Source organism: Oncorhynchus kisutch, linkage group LG18 (assembly GCF_002021735.2).
Source record: "Oncorhynchus kisutch isolate 150728-3 linkage group LG18, Okis_V2, whole genome shotgun sequence".
Taxonomy (NCBI): Eukaryota; Metazoa; Chordata; class Actinopteri; order Salmoniformes; family Salmonidae; genus Oncorhynchus; species Oncorhynchus kisutch.
In genome coordinates, this window is record NC_034191.2 from 25,904,901 (window position 1) to 25,921,153 (window position 16,253).

General features: G+C 40.5%; 2 protein-coding genes and 1 non-coding gene across 6 annotated transcripts in view; all 3 read right to left on the minus strand.

Annotated features, from left to right (window-relative positions):
* Nucleotides 1–324: 324 nt before the first annotated feature.
* Nucleotides 325–396, minus strand: trnap-cgg (transfer RNA proline (anticodon CGG)). The gene has a single exon. It is a non-coding gene; the product is annotated as a tRNA-Pro (tRNA).
* Nucleotides 397–803: 407 nt separating this feature from the next.
* On the minus strand, nucleotides 804–13,165 carry LOC109909167 (dual specificity tyrosine-phosphorylation-regulated kinase 1A-like). Of its 3 annotated transcripts, none has more exons than XM_020508151.2 (12): nucleotides 12,394–13,165; nucleotides 10,555–10,624; nucleotides 8,844–9,040; nucleotides 8,580–8,672; nucleotides 8,251–8,439; nucleotides 6,473–6,620; nucleotides 6,057–6,343; nucleotides 5,729–5,875; nucleotides 5,463–5,603; nucleotides 5,034–5,337; nucleotides 4,695–4,819; nucleotides 804–4,358 (listed from the first exon to the last, which is right to left on the minus strand). In XM_020508151.2, the coding sequence occupies exons 2-12, from the start codon at nucleotides 10,562–10,564 to the stop codon at nucleotides 3,789–3,791; spliced, it is 2,211 nt and encodes a 736-aa protein (XP_020363740.1). In that variant the 5' UTR covers nucleotides 10,565–10,624; nucleotides 12,394–13,165; the 3' UTR covers nucleotides 804–3,788. The 3 variants fall into 3 exon arrangements, with proteins under 3 accessions (XP_020363740.1, XP_020363741.1, XP_020363742.1); XM_020508152.2 differs by lacking the exon at nucleotides 12,394–13,165 and adding an exon at nucleotides 11,637–12,365; XM_020508153.2 differs by lacking the exon at nucleotides 10,555–10,624.
* A 1,075-nt stretch (nucleotides 13,166–14,240) lies between these two features.
* Nucleotides 14,241–16,253, minus strand: part of LOC109909166 (CD166 antigen homolog A) — a 63,034-nt gene continuing 61,021 nt past the window's right edge. For both annotated transcript variants that reach the window (XM_020508150.2, XM_020508148.2), the window contains 3 exons: nucleotides 15,966–16,077; nucleotides 15,707–15,856; nucleotides 14,241–15,598 (listed from right to left, as the gene is read on the minus strand). In XM_020508150.2, coding sequence (XP_020363739.1) covers nucleotides 15,742–15,856; nucleotides 15,966–16,077 — 227 coding nt within the window. In that variant the 3' untranslated portion in view covers nucleotides 14,241–15,598; nucleotides 15,707–15,741. The remainder of the gene's footprint in view (nucleotides 15,599–15,706; nucleotides 15,857–15,965; nucleotides 16,078–16,253) is intronic.

The window sequence follows — 16,253 nt, forward strand, 5'->3', positions numbered from 1 at the left end:
ACTTATAAATGAGCGTGAATACATGCTTCATCTGGCTCGTTGGTCTAGGGTGCGAGAGGTCCCGGGTTCAAATCCCGGACGAACCCTCTTTTTATGTCTAAAATTAAATATGTCAACGTTGTGGATGGAAACATGGTGAATTCGCAATACATGTGCATGAGTTAGACCCAGCAAAAATAGAACTCACTGCGTCATAGAGTTATTGTTCAATATCTGTTATATTCTATGTAGTTGCACCAAATATACCAATTTTCACTACGTTGTTGCTATGTTACAGCATTCAATTACTTGTATCTTAGCTTTGCTCTTTAAATTTAAAATGACGGGCTCGTCCGGGATTTGAACCCGGGACCTCTCGCACCCGAAGCGAGAATCATACCCCTAGACCAACGAGCCACAACGTAAAATAAGCTGATCTATATGATTATAAAATCAGAAAATCCACTTGATAATTTAACGAAGGTAGAAGAGTTCATAAGGTCACTTCAATCATAATACATCTCATCTACACCCATTACATGTAGCTTGCTGTTGTGGAGAGAATCACTCAGGCTTTCTTGCAACATTAGTACGATAACGTTGCCGGTTTGTTGTGCTGATCAGTATATTTTGAGTGTGAATCATAATTATAGGCTACACAAAGGAGTTATGGTGTTAAACAGTTATTATTATTGCGCAGAAAAGTATCCACTATCATGATAATTTATTTGGTATAAATAGCATTGAGACAATAGACAGTGTATTCCTGGAAGAAATACATATTGGTGTGTGAAGATAAGTTGAGGAACAGAGGCTCACAACAGTTCAATTAACTTCTTTTTATATATCATACATAAGACTGTCTTAATATAATACAAAGGGCATTGTCATATACACAGCAAAGTCTTGACTAGATCTTACAATCTGTGGATACATGGACTTATCCTTTTCCCCATGCTGTTCAGTTTTATAGTGCATGTTGCATGTACAAAAATTGATGAAATTTTTTTTTTAAGGAAAAGATATTCAAATGAAATCTGAGGACTTGCGCTTCTGTAGGGTGAGGGATATGTCAACAAGTACTCAAATGTGTGAAACCCAAACATAACAGCCTTATTGAAAATGGAACCACTTTGTTTCCACCATGTGCTTCTCATACAACCAAAATGTAAGGTTTGTGGATGTACATGCACTTACAATATACCCTGTGAAAATTAAGGTTTGAAGATATAGCTTTCCCTGTTTGATTCAAACCCTACCTCATAGTGTTGTCCTGATGTAGTCAAGTACCTCTGACCAGAGACCATGATACACCACTGACTAAGAAAACTGAGATCTTGCCACTGAATGGTCACCAAATTGACAAACAATCATCATACCAGCAGGAGCAAGGTAGTGAGTTCTATACTTCCTTTATTAAAAAATATAAATATATACATAAATTCTATTTCAACTATTAAAAAGGGGCTGCATGTCATGACAACTGCTCTAGATCAAAGGTCATTCAGCATGATCTGAAACAGGCTCACACTTAAGAGTCACTCAAGTTTATTATTATTTTTAAATATTTTTTTTTTAACCTTTATTTTGGAATGTTTAGTACCAGTATGAGTGCCAGCAAAACCACTGTCAATTTCTGAATCTCAAAAATCATGAGGGGTATGAAAAATGATTGTGATTATAATTTTAACATTTAGATAAAATCAAAATATCATTACAGGTAGCTTTGCATTTGTGGTTATACCAAACATGATTTGTCCTTGTGATGGTCTCTCCCCTGAATTATGATGACAATAGAATGGTGTCCTGCGGTCTGTGTGTGTTTAACTAAGGCTGTTATGAGCAGGACTTTGGTCTTGGTAATTTTCCAGAGATGACAAAAAAAAAAAAAAAGCACTTCAAAATCCCTGATATAAAATAAACTGAATGAAACATGTATTTTATTTACTGTTGAGTTCTACGGACATGCATGTCTGCCTAAGTTGAGCATCATCCTCAGGACATTAGCAAGAGGGCTGCTGGCACGCTTTCCATTTGAATAGGACCAGGCTCACAAGGTGCTCTGCCAAATAATTTTGAAACAATTGTCTGTACACTGCCAGGGTAATGAAACTAAAATAGTCTTGAGTTATGGCAGTAGCTAGCATGTCAACCAAATTATGTATGAAAGGCAGCGAAACCCTTAAAAATAGTATACGTGGGGGAAAATGCAGAAATAGAATGCAGTTGTCTCCATTGAACCATGAGCTTTTAAATTCTGCTACTCTGGAGCCTGCAGAGTAACTACCAATGTCACTAAACATACTAAAGTTAAAAGAGAGACTCCACAAATTAAAATCAACCAAATAATATGGAAACAGGTTTGGTAAAACATTGCAACCTTAACTGTTAAAATATATGGTAGCTAAGTTCAACAACGGGTTCCAGTTTTGCTAGAGCAATATATTGCTGCTGTTTTGTATTGACGTTAAAATAAGATCTTGATAAACGGAGTCAAAAGTGGTGAACTGCTACATTATTGGTCACAGACACCTAATATGCTTTAAAAACAACTGCTTTGGTATAAAAAATATCCAAAGGGAAAATAAATTATTGTAAAATTCACAGCATAATTTGAGGAGGAAAAAAGGCAGTCACTTAACTCGTTTTTCTTTTCAGTTTCCGTTTAAGATGGAGAATTTGTGCAGGCGTTCAGATGAGGAACTACATGCAGATTTGTGGGGGTAAGCAAAGGGACTCTGGAAAAGATAGTTCTTTCCACTGTGAAATCCTTAATCTGTGAACAAGATTTGAGGAAGTAATGTTTAGGAGATTGGTGTGTACAAGAAGACCCTGTAATGTGGGGCCCCATTAATAAGAAATCTTTGTAGAGAAAGGCCTCAGAAATGATTCTTAATGACCTTTTTCTATTATGTTTATTCTCCTTAAAGAATTAAGGGCTGTCTAGAGAGAAGAAAAATAGAGGAAAGCCATGTTAATTCAAATGATAATGTCCAGCTCCGTCCCATTCCAAGTCCATGAGTCGTAAGGCCAAAGGGTTATCTGAGAACCAGCCACTGACTGAACCAGTCTTCCCCGCGCGTCGCCGGATCCTTTTCTTCTCCAGAGCCAATCTCTCGTCTGTGCCAGGCCGGACCCAGCTCACCGGGCCCCTGGACTTAATGGGGGCAGCGCTCCCCTCAGAACCTCCCCACTCAACATCTTCCACCCGCAGGGTAATTCCTCCACTGTCTGGGCCAGCGCACGCTATAGGAACTCCACTGCTATGTGCTCCCCTCTCACAGAGTTACACAATACCGACAGACAACACAAAATATCACTGCAAACACTTTCCTCAGGTCAAGCTACATGTTTTAAAAGCAGCTCTTTTGTGATAATTCACTTTAAAAAAAGGGTAAAACAATCAACAACTGTGGAACAAAAATGTCAGAAATTCCACAGTTTTAAATAAGAGGTGTTAGCAATTCATTACTGACAGCTACCTGTAAAACTGCTTCCAACTGTATCCCCAATGCTCACCAGAAGATTTTGCCACGTAATACCAGACGGTGGTTATTTGTTACATGAATTTTGTGAAATGGCAGATGGATGTCTCAATTTTACTATGGTTATTTTGCAACATTACTATGTGTAATGATTGCAAAGGAAAAACGGAAACCACATTCTTTTAACAAAGGATCTTCTCTGTAGTAGCGGTTCAGTGATATCTCCCTTCTGACGTGAGCAGCTTTAGTTCGACACACCTGTAGTAAAAAACACCACCTTAAAAATGACGCACAGGGGGAACACACAGCCAAATGTTAGTGCAGTCACGAGCTGGCCATGGAACTCTGCTGCACACACACTCCAGTCATGGGAGACTCCTCCCGGTCCATGCCCTGCCTCATGCCCAGGTGGCCCTCTGGTAGGTAGTGAGCCGGCCCAGTGTTTGTGCCCATGGGGTATGCAGGGTGGGCGGCCATGCCAGTCTCCTGCCGGGGGTTCGAGAAGGCGCCCAACCCCATGCTCAGCCCGCCGTGATGCCCAAAGGGCAGGTGGCGGAGCTGGTAGGCCTGGTTGCCATGGTTCCCAGTGGAAGAGGAAGATGTGGAGGAAGAGGAGGCAGAGGAAGACAGGGAGGTCATGGACAGATGGCCATGCACCACCTCCATGGAGTCCTGTGTGGAGGCGCTGTGTGTGGGAGAGGTGTAATGCCGTGGCCGGGGCCTTGTGGCCATCACCTGCGCGTGGTGATGATGGGGGTGGGAGTGGGGGTGCAGGGCCTTGGGGTGCTGAGGAGGGACATGGAAGGTGGTCTCCTGGACTGGGTGGGTCTCTCCGGCCACTGGCTCTGGTCCAACGCCTCCCCTCACCAATGGGGGAGGGTAAGTCTTTCTTGCCTGTCAGTGGATCACAGAAACAGAAATCAAATCAATTCATCTCTCATACTGGCTCTGACTTTGCTGATAGCTACTTTGAGGAAACATGTACTTAATATGACTGATGTGGTTGTCCCACCCAGCTCTTAAGATGAATGCACTAACTCAGTCACTCTGGATAAGAGCATCTGCTAAATGACTAAAATGTCCATTTCAATACTCTTGGCAAATGCTACTTGGAAAATGTCATACCATTACATTCCCAGTGCATTTAAATAATATTGACTACATTAGGACTTACAACAGGTTGTCTATTGATTAATTAGCTTCTTCAAATGAATGACAAAGACATGTCACCTGTGGACAGAGGGTGTCACCATCGATGGCTGGCAGCACTGCCCCAAAGTGCCCTCCACTGTGTAGGTGGTGATGGGTGGGGTCGGACCTTGCTCTGCCACTGGTACTTGTCCCAGATGATCCTCCTGTAAGAGAGAGAGACGAGGGCACAACCTCAGCCCATCACACCACATCTAAAAAATGACAACCTAGCAAAGGTTTAAAATAGTATATATTTTTTAAGCACCATCAACTGTTGGGTTTCCCACCAGTGCACTGAAAAGGCACCACTGAGATATGAGCCCGCAACCGCAATATTCCGAGGAGAGAAAGAGGGTCAATTGAGCCAGGGAGTGTTACCGGAGCTGGAGGAGGTGCTGGAGGTGGTTCCAGAGGACTGGGACTGCTCCAGCGCTGGGCTGGTAGACACACTGCTGCTCGTGTTGGTCCCCTCGTCTGCCGTCTTCTTGAAGAAGCTGTGCTGTAGGGCGTAGTAGGGCTGTATGCGGCTCTTGGGGTCGTAGTCCAACATCCGCAGGATCAGGTCCTTGAACTTCAAGTAGTCAGCGACGGCGTGGCCAGACTCCCCCGCCCGCCGGCCACCTGGACCCCCGGCCTCCACACCCAGGATGGAGTGGAGCTTTCGAGAGGCTGGAGGCTTATACTGCTCAGAGGAAAGACATGGGGAAGAGACAGGGGGGGGGGTCAGGTACTTGAACTCAAATACACAACACTACCAAAAGCCACTGTTAGGACACCACATTGAGAGAGGAACTGCAGAACACTCACCCTTTTGCCATCTTTGGTCTTCTTAACGCTCCATGTGCCATCTGATAGCTTCTCAAAGAACTTCCTGGCTTTTGGGGCTAGGTCCATAATATGATTGGGGGGGATACCTAGAACTTCAACTATCTTATTCATCTGGTCCACCTGAGAATTATAGAACAGAACAAAATACTGCCATGGATTAATGTTAATTGCGTGTATCAAATTAATTTACTCAGAGTTGGCTACATTTAAAAAGATCTCCAGCTAGTCAGTCAAGCCTACTGTACCTCGTTGGCGCCACTGAAGAGGGGCTCTCCGGTGTGCATTTCTACCAGGATGCAGCCCAGGGACCACATGTCGATGGCCAGGTCATAGGGCATGCCCAGCAGCACCTCTGGGGAGCGGTAAAAACGACTCTGGATGTACTGGTATATCTGAGGAAGGACAAAAAGAGTAAATCACAACCCATTCTTAAAGATAACATTACAGATATCAGCATTAAAAGCTTGAGAACAGAATATACAGAGGTATACAGAACATATGCAAGAAATTAGACTTGTGAAAGACAAGGTTAAACTCTTTTGGACCAAGACAATAAGTAGTAGATTAGCATACCCTCTGTCCCAGTTGGCAGGAGCTGCCAAAGTCCACTATCTTGATGGCGCTCCTTTTGGGGTTGCACAGCAGGATGTTCTCAGGCTTCAGGTCACAGTGGATGATGCTTAGCTCAGGCGTGGCCAGGAACAGTAGCGCAGTGCAAAGCTGCTGGGCAAACTTCCTAGTCAGGTTGAGAGAGACGCCACGGAAGTTGGTGTTCCGCAGCAGGTCATATAGGTTGTACGAGAGCATCTCAAACACCAGGCAGAGGTGGTTCCGGAACATGAAGTGACGTTTCAGGTGAACTACATGATAGGAAAAAAGAGACATTCTCCCAGTCAAGTTTGGCTGATACACCAATCTCTCCTGTATGTGTAAAACATAACAGTACTCCATAATGGCTTGGACAATAGACAAGCACTAGAGTGCATTACCTATGTAGTATTTCATCTCAGTGTCATGTTTGTTCATGAGCTCTAGGAGACGCACTTCAATCTGGGCTTGATTGAGAAAAGCTTTTTTGTTCTTGATGATCTTGATGGCAACCCACTCCTGCTCTGCACGGTCATAGGCTTTTACAACCTACAGCAATCACAAGGAGAGAAAAAAACACCAACACATGCAGTACCAGTCAAAGGTTTTAGAACACCTACTCATTCAAGGATTTTTCTTTATTTTTGCTATTTTCTACATTGTAGAATAATAGTGAAGACATCAAAACTATGAAATAACACATGGAATCATGTGGTAACCAAAAAGGTTAAACAAATTAAAATGGATTTTAGATTCTTCAAAGTAGCCACCCTTTGCCTTGATGACAGCTTTGCACACTCTTGGCATTCTCTCAACCAGCTTCATGAGGTAGTCACCTCGAATGCATTTCTATTAACAGGTGTGCCTTGTTAAAAGTTAATTTGTTGAATTTCTTAATGCGTTTGAGCCAATCAGTTGTGTTGTGACAAGGCAAGGTGGTATACAGAAGATTGTCTTTCACCAAATAGGGCTAAGTCCATATTATGGCAAGAACAGCTCAAATTAGCAAAGAGAAACAGTCCATCATTACTTGGAAGACATGAAGGTCAGTCAATCCAGAAAATGTCAAGAAATTTGACCGTTTCTTCAAGTGCAGTCACATAAACCATCAAGTGCTATGATGAAACTGGCGCTCATGAGGACCACCGCAGGAAAGGAAGACCCTCTGCTGCAGAGGATAAGTTCATTAGAGTTACCAGCCTCAGATTGCAGGTCAAATAAATGCTTCACAGAGTTCAAGTAACAGACATCTCAACATCAACTGTTCAGAGGAGACTGCGTGAAGCAGACCTTCATGGTCAAATTGCTGCAAAGAAACCACCACTAAAGAAGAGACTTGCTTGGGCCAAGAAACACGAGCAATAGATATTAGACCGGTGGAAATCTGTCCTTTGGTCTGATGAGTCCAAATGAGCGATTTTTGGTTCCAACCGCCGTGTCTTTGTGAGACGCAGAGTAGGTGAAGGGATGATCTCGGCATGTGTGGTTCCCACCATGAAGTATGGAGGAGGTGTGATGGTGCTTTGCTGGTAACACTGTCAGCGATTTATTTATAATTTAAGGCACACTTAACCAGCATGGCTACTACAGCATTCTGCTGTGATATCCCATCTGCTTTGCATTTAGTGGGACTATCATTTGTTTTTCAACAGGACAATGACCCAACACACCTCCAGGCTGTGTAAGGGCTATTTGACCAATAAGGAGAGTGATGGAGTGCTGCATCAGAAGACCTGGCCTCCACAAACACCCGACGTCAGCCCAATTGAGATGGTTTAGGATGAGTTGGACCACAGAGTGAAGGAAAAGCAGCCAACAAGTGCTCAGCATAGGTGGAAACTCCTTCAAGATTGTAGGAAAAGCATTCCTCGTGAAGATGGTTGAGAGAATGCCAAGAGTGTGCAAAGCTGTCATCAAGGCAAAGGGTGGCTACTTTGAAGAATCTAAAATCTATTTTAATTTGTTTAACCTTTTTGGTTACCACATGATTCCATGTGTTATTTCATAGTTTTGATGTCTTCACTATTATTCTACAATGTGGAAAATAGTAATAAAGAAAAACCCTTGAATGAGTAGGTCTGCCCAAACTTTTGACTGGTACTGTATTTTCTTATGTTTTAATCACACTAGCTACACAAGTGATCACGAGAATAATGTTGAATCATTTACAAAAGTATACCTGTCCAAATGACCCTTTGCCGATCAAGGAGTCAATCTCATAGCGGTCCATCCACTTTTCCCCATTCTTGACAATGTAATCGTAGTTGTCATCGTCATAGCCATCATTGAAGACCTTCCTCTCTTTCTTGTGACTGGAGTCTTCACCCTGACCCGTTTGGTGCCGCCGCTTCTTTTTTGCATAATACACCTAGAGTCCAGGAAAGAACCGCAATACAGACATTAGCATATGTACTTCCTGATCTAACCGACTACATGAAAAATATTCAAAACTATAATTTTTTATGTTGTGGCAATTGCAGTACATTAAACAGCAGAAACCAGTCTCACCTCATTGATCTGTTTATAGGTTTTGATAAGGTCTATGGAGAGCTTCCGCAGGGGAGCCAAAGTAGGGTCACGAAAGCACTGGGGCATGTGCCTCTGTAACAAATCACAAGAAAAGCATTAATATCTCAGACAAAAAAAAGGTGTATGAACTTTTCTTACAATTTGCAATCAAAATGATAGGCTACTTAAAGTTCTGATTTCTACTGGGCAAGTGTGTGTTCAAAGTGAATGACAAATTGAGAGGTTTGTGGGTTGCTTGTATACCGGATTGGCAGTGAGCTGTTGCGCCTGGTCGCTATACGGTAGGACCGCAGCAGTTTGGTCAGTGCTTGGCTGGTGGCGGTCACTGTACTGCTGGTGCGTATGGGGCATTGGAGCAGCCATCTGAAGACCAGCAGCGTGGAAAGAAAAAGAGGGCGCAAGCCGGACGGACGAAGGTTTGCATGCTGAAGTCTCTCCTCCTGAAATAAGTAAACGTTTGTATGAGTTAATGCTGATATATATATATATACACATTTTAAAAACGTATACAAACTTTCCCTGAAGTAGTGAGAAATCAAGTTGATTTTTCAGACTGATTACTCTATCAATGGCAGGTTTCCTGCAGTGACAAACTGATCTAAAATACCACATCAAGGGGTCTAGAAATGTAGGCACACAGCTTTAACCTTTACTATGTAGTATGAATCTCAATGATTATCAACTGAAATTCCGAAATGGGATGTTGGTAAATTCTAACTAACATGTTACGGTCAGTGTAATTTCTCTCATATAATTGACATGAGTAGGAAGACATAGGCCTAACTCTTACTGTTAAATAGCGATGTTATTCAAATTATATACAGTACAGTTTGTTGTATTAGCATCCATGAGAAGGTGCCGTCAGAACAGCGGGAGGCTATAGAATATGTACTTTTAGATCAGGAATAAAGATGCAATATTTATACAGCCTGGGTAGTTAATCAACCGTCTCTTTATGTGAAAAGAAATTAGAAAAGTATTACGTAGCTTGTTCATCTATCAGCATCTCACCAGACAACACAATTCACTAGCGTTACACAGTAACCACTATTCAGAATCCCAGCAACAGCACCTAATTAGCATAGCCTATCACCACAGAGATACAGCGTGATTTGGCAAGCCCATCAATGCACAGGCCAATCACAACGCAGTATGCAAATAGCCTACTTTTGTTGCCAGGGCAGAGCGGCCCCCATTTTCCAATGAGAAAGCAAGAAATAAACAAGAAATAAAATTGAACTTTGGCACACTTAGAGGCCGCTTTCAGTACACTAGAGCCTGACAGCAAAATAGCAGCACAGCCTAAAACCTGCACTCCATCTGAGAGCACTAGAAACAGAGTTGACCCAGCTGTGGAGGAACAAATATATCCAGACTGATAGATATTATTAGGAGAACCTTGGAAATAAAGATGTACAGTAGCTACATTCCAGGAGAATCCAGTTTAGAATTATACAATTGTAATATGCCATTTCTGACACATCATACAATAATAACACATGTATTAGGTATAACTGATCATGGGGGTGACCTCAGAATCGGACAAAAATCAAATAAGGTAGCCCAGTCTAATCCCGTTTCTCACTATAAGTAGTACAGTACTATTCCTTATAAATTGTGATTTATATTACATGTGTAATATTGTACATTTAATATTATATAGGCCTTTATATATTTATATCTGGGGCTGGTCAGTTCACGCTTGTCCTTTGTATAACTGTTTAATAATAATGCTTGCCAGTTGTTGAAGCATCATTCCAAGCTCACTAAATACAAAAGATTCATCTGTAAGGATGACTGGCATTTCTTTCTTCTCCACTTTCTTGGCTGACATCTTGAGGTGCACCATGGTTTATTTTAAACTTCACTCCATTTAATGTAATCCCAATTCCAAATTGTCAGAAGACTGCCTCCTCCCCACCAAAGAGAAAATATTGCAGATATTGCAGCTAACCTGGATGCATCGTCTCCTGTAAAATTTCATATCATCCTGGGAGGAGAGTCCAGCAGCAAACCACAACCCACTATGAAGAACAAAAAGAGATAAGTATCATTGACTGTGCATTTCTGGTGGGATCTACTTTCCAATAGCACAAAAACTTTGGTGGAAAAAAGAGGGAGGAAAAATACCAAAACATTGCAAAGGATGACTCTCACAATGTTTTTTTTAATAGAAAATATATATTGTAAAATTCACATTCTGTAACTCTAGAAAATAAAAAGCTCTAATCAATCCAACAAATCACATTTTCCCAGTCAGTCTGGTTAATTTCAGTGAACCAATGACTCAAAGATTGTGTTTGGCATGTTGACAATTAACCATATAAATTTAAGAAGTATAAAGCTGTTTACTTTTTGCAAGAACAGTTCAGAAACATGGTTCACACCGAGACATGTGCCATCCTAACAAGTAGGTCAAATCAGGTTGACCATTGTTTTGGACCTAGTAAAACTAGAGATCTCCTCTCAGAATGTCTATACTCATTGTCAAAGCCATTAACTTGATATGCCTGTGATGAAGATGGTCCGAATGCCTCAACAGCAACTAACTAATAAAAGAAAATCAAATATTACACTATGTATAGACAGTGAGCTGAAGCATTTTCAGTGTGGGAAGGGTTGCTAAATATGATATGCAGTATAAGCCTACATTGCAATGCAAGTGTTTTGAATACAAACTGTATACCATTTAAATTATTCAGAACAGTGCATATAAAGTAGAAATAACGCATCCAACTGTTCCACTAAGGAAAAACAAGGTAATTACTTGTAAAGCATAAACGATCATAACATTCCCCGTTTTCAGGACCGTCTTCTGAACAGTTCCTTTTCTGGCTATTGAGTCGAGACATGAACACAGGCCTAGTTACACTGATATACCGTTATAATACGAATTGTGTGTATGCATCTTCATATCTAACTATGTCTATCCTATGACATTTATTATTCCCTCAGTTTTGTTACATACTTGCACTTTCAAATCGGGCTGTCATCAGTTCAAAATAAGGAATTGTCAACTGTTAGCTAACTACTCACAGGTGATGGAGTATTTCTCGCCATGGTTGGAATTTGGAAAGGAAATCATCTGTTTAGTTTAGCCTTCTCAAGAGCAGAATTGTCAACGGCAAAGTCTGGCTTCGTCCACAATGACAAACACTACCTAGCTTGGTTGCCCATTAGCTAACGTTACCCTTCTAGCTTTGGTACGTTAAGGCAAGCCACCCGTTTCCTCTCGCCAGAGTGATTGCAGTGACGATGTGTTCTGCGAGCGAGCTGTGTGGGCCTACTAGCAAGCTACGCGTTAGATGACCAGCTAGCTATGTGGCGAGCTTGCCAACTTATTAGCAAGCCAATAACGCAAGATATGGGGCCTGAATTGTTAACTGGCTACCTTGTTACTGTTACCTTGTCCACACCTTTCTAACAGGTTTGGCACGTTAACGACCATAGCTAGCTAACAAGAAATGCTTGCCCATAAACACTTAACGTTAGCTAGCTATTAACTTCCGTTAGCACTCTGACGTAACGTTAGCCGCTAGCTACAACTAAAGGTACAATGTTGTTAGCTCACTAGCTAGGTTTAAAACATGTTAGGTGTAGCTAGATCCAGAGCGCTAACGTTAGCTAGCAAATCTGTACTGGCTAATGTTAGCGACATTCTGACATCCTCCGGCCAATGCAATGGTTGCTGATCGTTAGCTAGATAGTTTATTAGTAAGCCAATTACCACCCCATGTAACGTTAGCTACCTTTCTTACACAACACACATAGTCAGCTTCATATACGGGCTCACCTCTGATGGCACGATCTTCATTTAAAGTCAAATAACCTGTATGATAGGGCAACTTATCCAGCTTGAGCTTCTCCGCCCTCAATCGTCGGCTAAGTTAACGGTAGCAGTCAGTCAACTCAATTCCCGTAACGCGGAGGTGAAAAGTATCCCCCACTGGCCAGCCAAGTAAAACTTCTTGACGATCAAATGCGTTCCCAACCAACAAAATTAGTTATCCACCCAACTTCGACTAGCATCAGCTGATGACTAGCGCCAGCTAGCTCGTATGCTAGCTAGCTAGTTGGCAAAACGAACGTGGCTACTGCTGTTGACTAGCTAAGGTTAGCTAACAAGATTCTGTAGCTAGGAATTCAATAGCTAAATAAAAGGTTGCTACATTCAGATTGTTCCGTTTTCTTGCAAGCTCACCACGGGAAACACGGACGCAGGCAATCATAACGAATAATAATCTAAATCCCCCAAAATATGAAACAAATATCATGCCCTAAAATATACGCTTATTTTGGACAATAATTTTTATGTCAATTTTCACAAAATGGCGCGCGTCCCAAACCTGCGCAGTGAACCGGCCCGGTAGACCAAGTGCGGCTCCCCCTAAATATATTTAAACTATGCTACATAATTTGCTTCTTAATTGTTTAAATTCGATCCATTCGACGCATTGTTTTCAACACAAATGTCAATGGTATATCCAGTGATTGCATTATTCCGGCGGGAAGGGAGAAGATTTGAAAATAATCCGCAAAAAAACCTTCTGACAAAATGGCGATGGCCTGAGTTGTTACTATGACAACTGTCAATCAGACTATCCAATCCGGGATGAACCAATGACGAGAATAATTCAACCATAGATTCAACGTTACATACTGTCATAACTTGTCAATCAATCAGTAATTCTGATTAAGAAATTGTCTCAATTTAACTATAACATTCTAAAGTAGAATAAAAAAAAGTATTTTGAGAAAATGCATGAATAGGAATTTGCCAATTTTTTTTGCATGCATTTTTGAGGCAGTCAATAAACTGTATGTATGACTTCAAAAATAAATTAGTAGAAAATGAAAGGCAAGACATGCAGACCTAAATAAGAATTTGTTCTTAACCGACTTGCCTAGTTAAATAAAGGTTTAAATCAAAAATAAATAAAAAAACAGTCAGATTGACATCATGATTCCTGAATATGAACAAGCTGCATGATATTGTTGCATAGAACACCTCTATAAAATACATTCCTTATCAGGACAGAATTCAATTCAGTTTTTCTTTTAGTGGCTGTTGTGCTTTACAGCAGAGACTAGAGGTATAAAGGGCACCCACATGTAGCCTACACTGTATGGCTGTCAGTTTAACGGTTCTCTAAGGTTCCATGAACTCAGTTTAGCAAAACCTGATGCTTGACAATTTACTAGTAACATTTAACATGTGATAAGATATTCACAAATCAGATCCAACTACAGAAAGTAACCCAATTTAAATATCCAAGTGGGATCTTATTTGTAACATTTTTGATCTCTGAATGAGGATGAAGCAAATCCACGTGCTATGTTCTTTGGCCAATGGATGGCAGCATACATCCTTTCTATGTGCAGTTCTGGATTTCTGATTATCATGGTCTTGTATGATTCTATATTGATTTATCAGAGTCATGCTATTAGTGTTGAGGAATGCTCAATAGTGGTCCAAATGTAAAATATGGATTTATGGACGATAGGGATCAATAGAGATTGATTCTCTGGGATTTTGGTGTGTATATGTATCTATTCTCAATGATGACCGAAGGGTGATCATTTTTAGGATGTATTGTGAGAAGAATGACAGAGCCAACAAAACATTCTTTAACAACTTTCTTCAAAATGTAGGCTACACTTTATTTTAAACAAAAGTACAAAAACAAAAGCCAGTATTTACAATACTTGCATGGCAACATTTACCCTCTTTGGTCTTATTTCCAATTTGATGGTTTCAGATTAACTACAATGTAGGAAACAAACAGCCAGCTGACAGTATGAGATCTCATGTGGTAAATCTCATAGAAATCCACAGAAGGCTTACATTATAATTATCATTGTCAAATACCTGCAAGAAAGTACCATCAATTGTTCAGTACCTTTAAAACTAAGTGGTGGAATTTGTGAGAATAATTGAATATAACTAACAGAGATGCTAATTGTGTAATCTTGAACAATATAAATAGCGAAAAATAACCTAAACAAATCACAATTACATCCAGATCTGATATATTTACAGGTTCATTAAATGCTCCTCATAACACTGACCAACTGCTGGACAACTTGTCTCTTTCCACATAACAAAATGACATGAATGCACAGAAATAAACACTATGAACACAACTGAGATAAGACATATTCTGTAATGTAGTGGTTACATTCAAATTAAACACGACCCACTGATACACAAACAAATGGTAAGAGTGTAATGGATGCCTAACAGCATGACTCAATCTCCTGATACTTTTGATGGTATTTAAAAAAAGAAGAAATAAACAGGAACCATGAAACATGTCATGAAATAATTTGTACAACAGATCCTCTACTTCCAAGGCAATGCATCTTGGTATAATGCTTAACTCATATTACCTTACAACACCCAGAGCTGTTTATGTAGCCTATACCCTTAGCCCTTTCATTAACATTTCTACAATTTATTTTCCCAATGGAGACTACAAAAAATGGCAGTGTATGTGCCATTAAAAACAGACAAAATGCACTGACTGTGGTTGTGTGGATGGTTGTTTGGTTGTGTTGATGATATGGAACTGAGACGTAACTGCGGTGAAGACCTTCAGCTCTTCGGGATGCATTGAGAGTCAGGGAGGTATCGGCCAATGTACACATCCTTACAGAAAAGGCAACTGGTCCAGTAGTAATTCTACCAGGAACAATGTTAATTAAATCCAAGCCAGACACTCCAATTGTAATTTTTCTCAATTTGACCAAATCCCTCTTAACCAACACTTGAAACAAAAACTATTATAGTAGGAAAGTTAATGCATTTATCTAGAGTGTAGACAATTTAGGCTTATGTACAAAACATATCCGCTCATTTAGCCAGTTTTTTTCATTCAATATTGAGAGGAAACAAAGTTTTGTGTATAAGTCCGAATCCAAATGATCTTCATCCAATTCAATGCCCCCTTTAAAATTTTAACAGAAGTGTGCAAAATCTTCTAGTTGCTGCTTCCACACTGCAGAAAAATAAAAAGTGATGTTACCGGCATATTTTAATCTAAAACAAAATAAGCAAATATTCTAATATACAGTAGTAGATGTGTTTTTCAAAACAACTTCTTTACCTTTTTTTCTCTCATTCTTTAAACATTTATTTTCTTTACACCTCAACTTTCTGGCTGTTCTCCTCCAGCTTTTCTTCAATTTTCTCCTCCAGTTTCTTGCTCTCCTCAGTGGATCCATCCTCCTTCTCACCGGTCTTCCAGCTGCCTTGCCTTTTAACACAAATCAGTTTGTTTAACACTAATCATAGCCCTCCAATAATAATACATATCTCACCATAACATGCTATATACGAATGGCATTTTGAATTGATGCACTTACTTGGATTTCTTCATGTACAGCCAGTATGCTAGACCCACAACTACGGTGGCCAGGAGCAGACCAACAATAACTCCTACCACCAACTTTGTTGTGTCACCCTCATCGGATGAGTCTGTAAAGGCACAAAGAGAGAGGAGAAATCAGAAACTAGGAGAGAGAACATTCTGCAAATGAAGAGACTGCAAAAAATACATTTCCGTACATGTATGCATAAACAGGGTTGGGTAGGCTACTTTCTGAATGTAATCCTTTATTTCAATTTCTTTTGAGTATTTAGTCATTTGTATT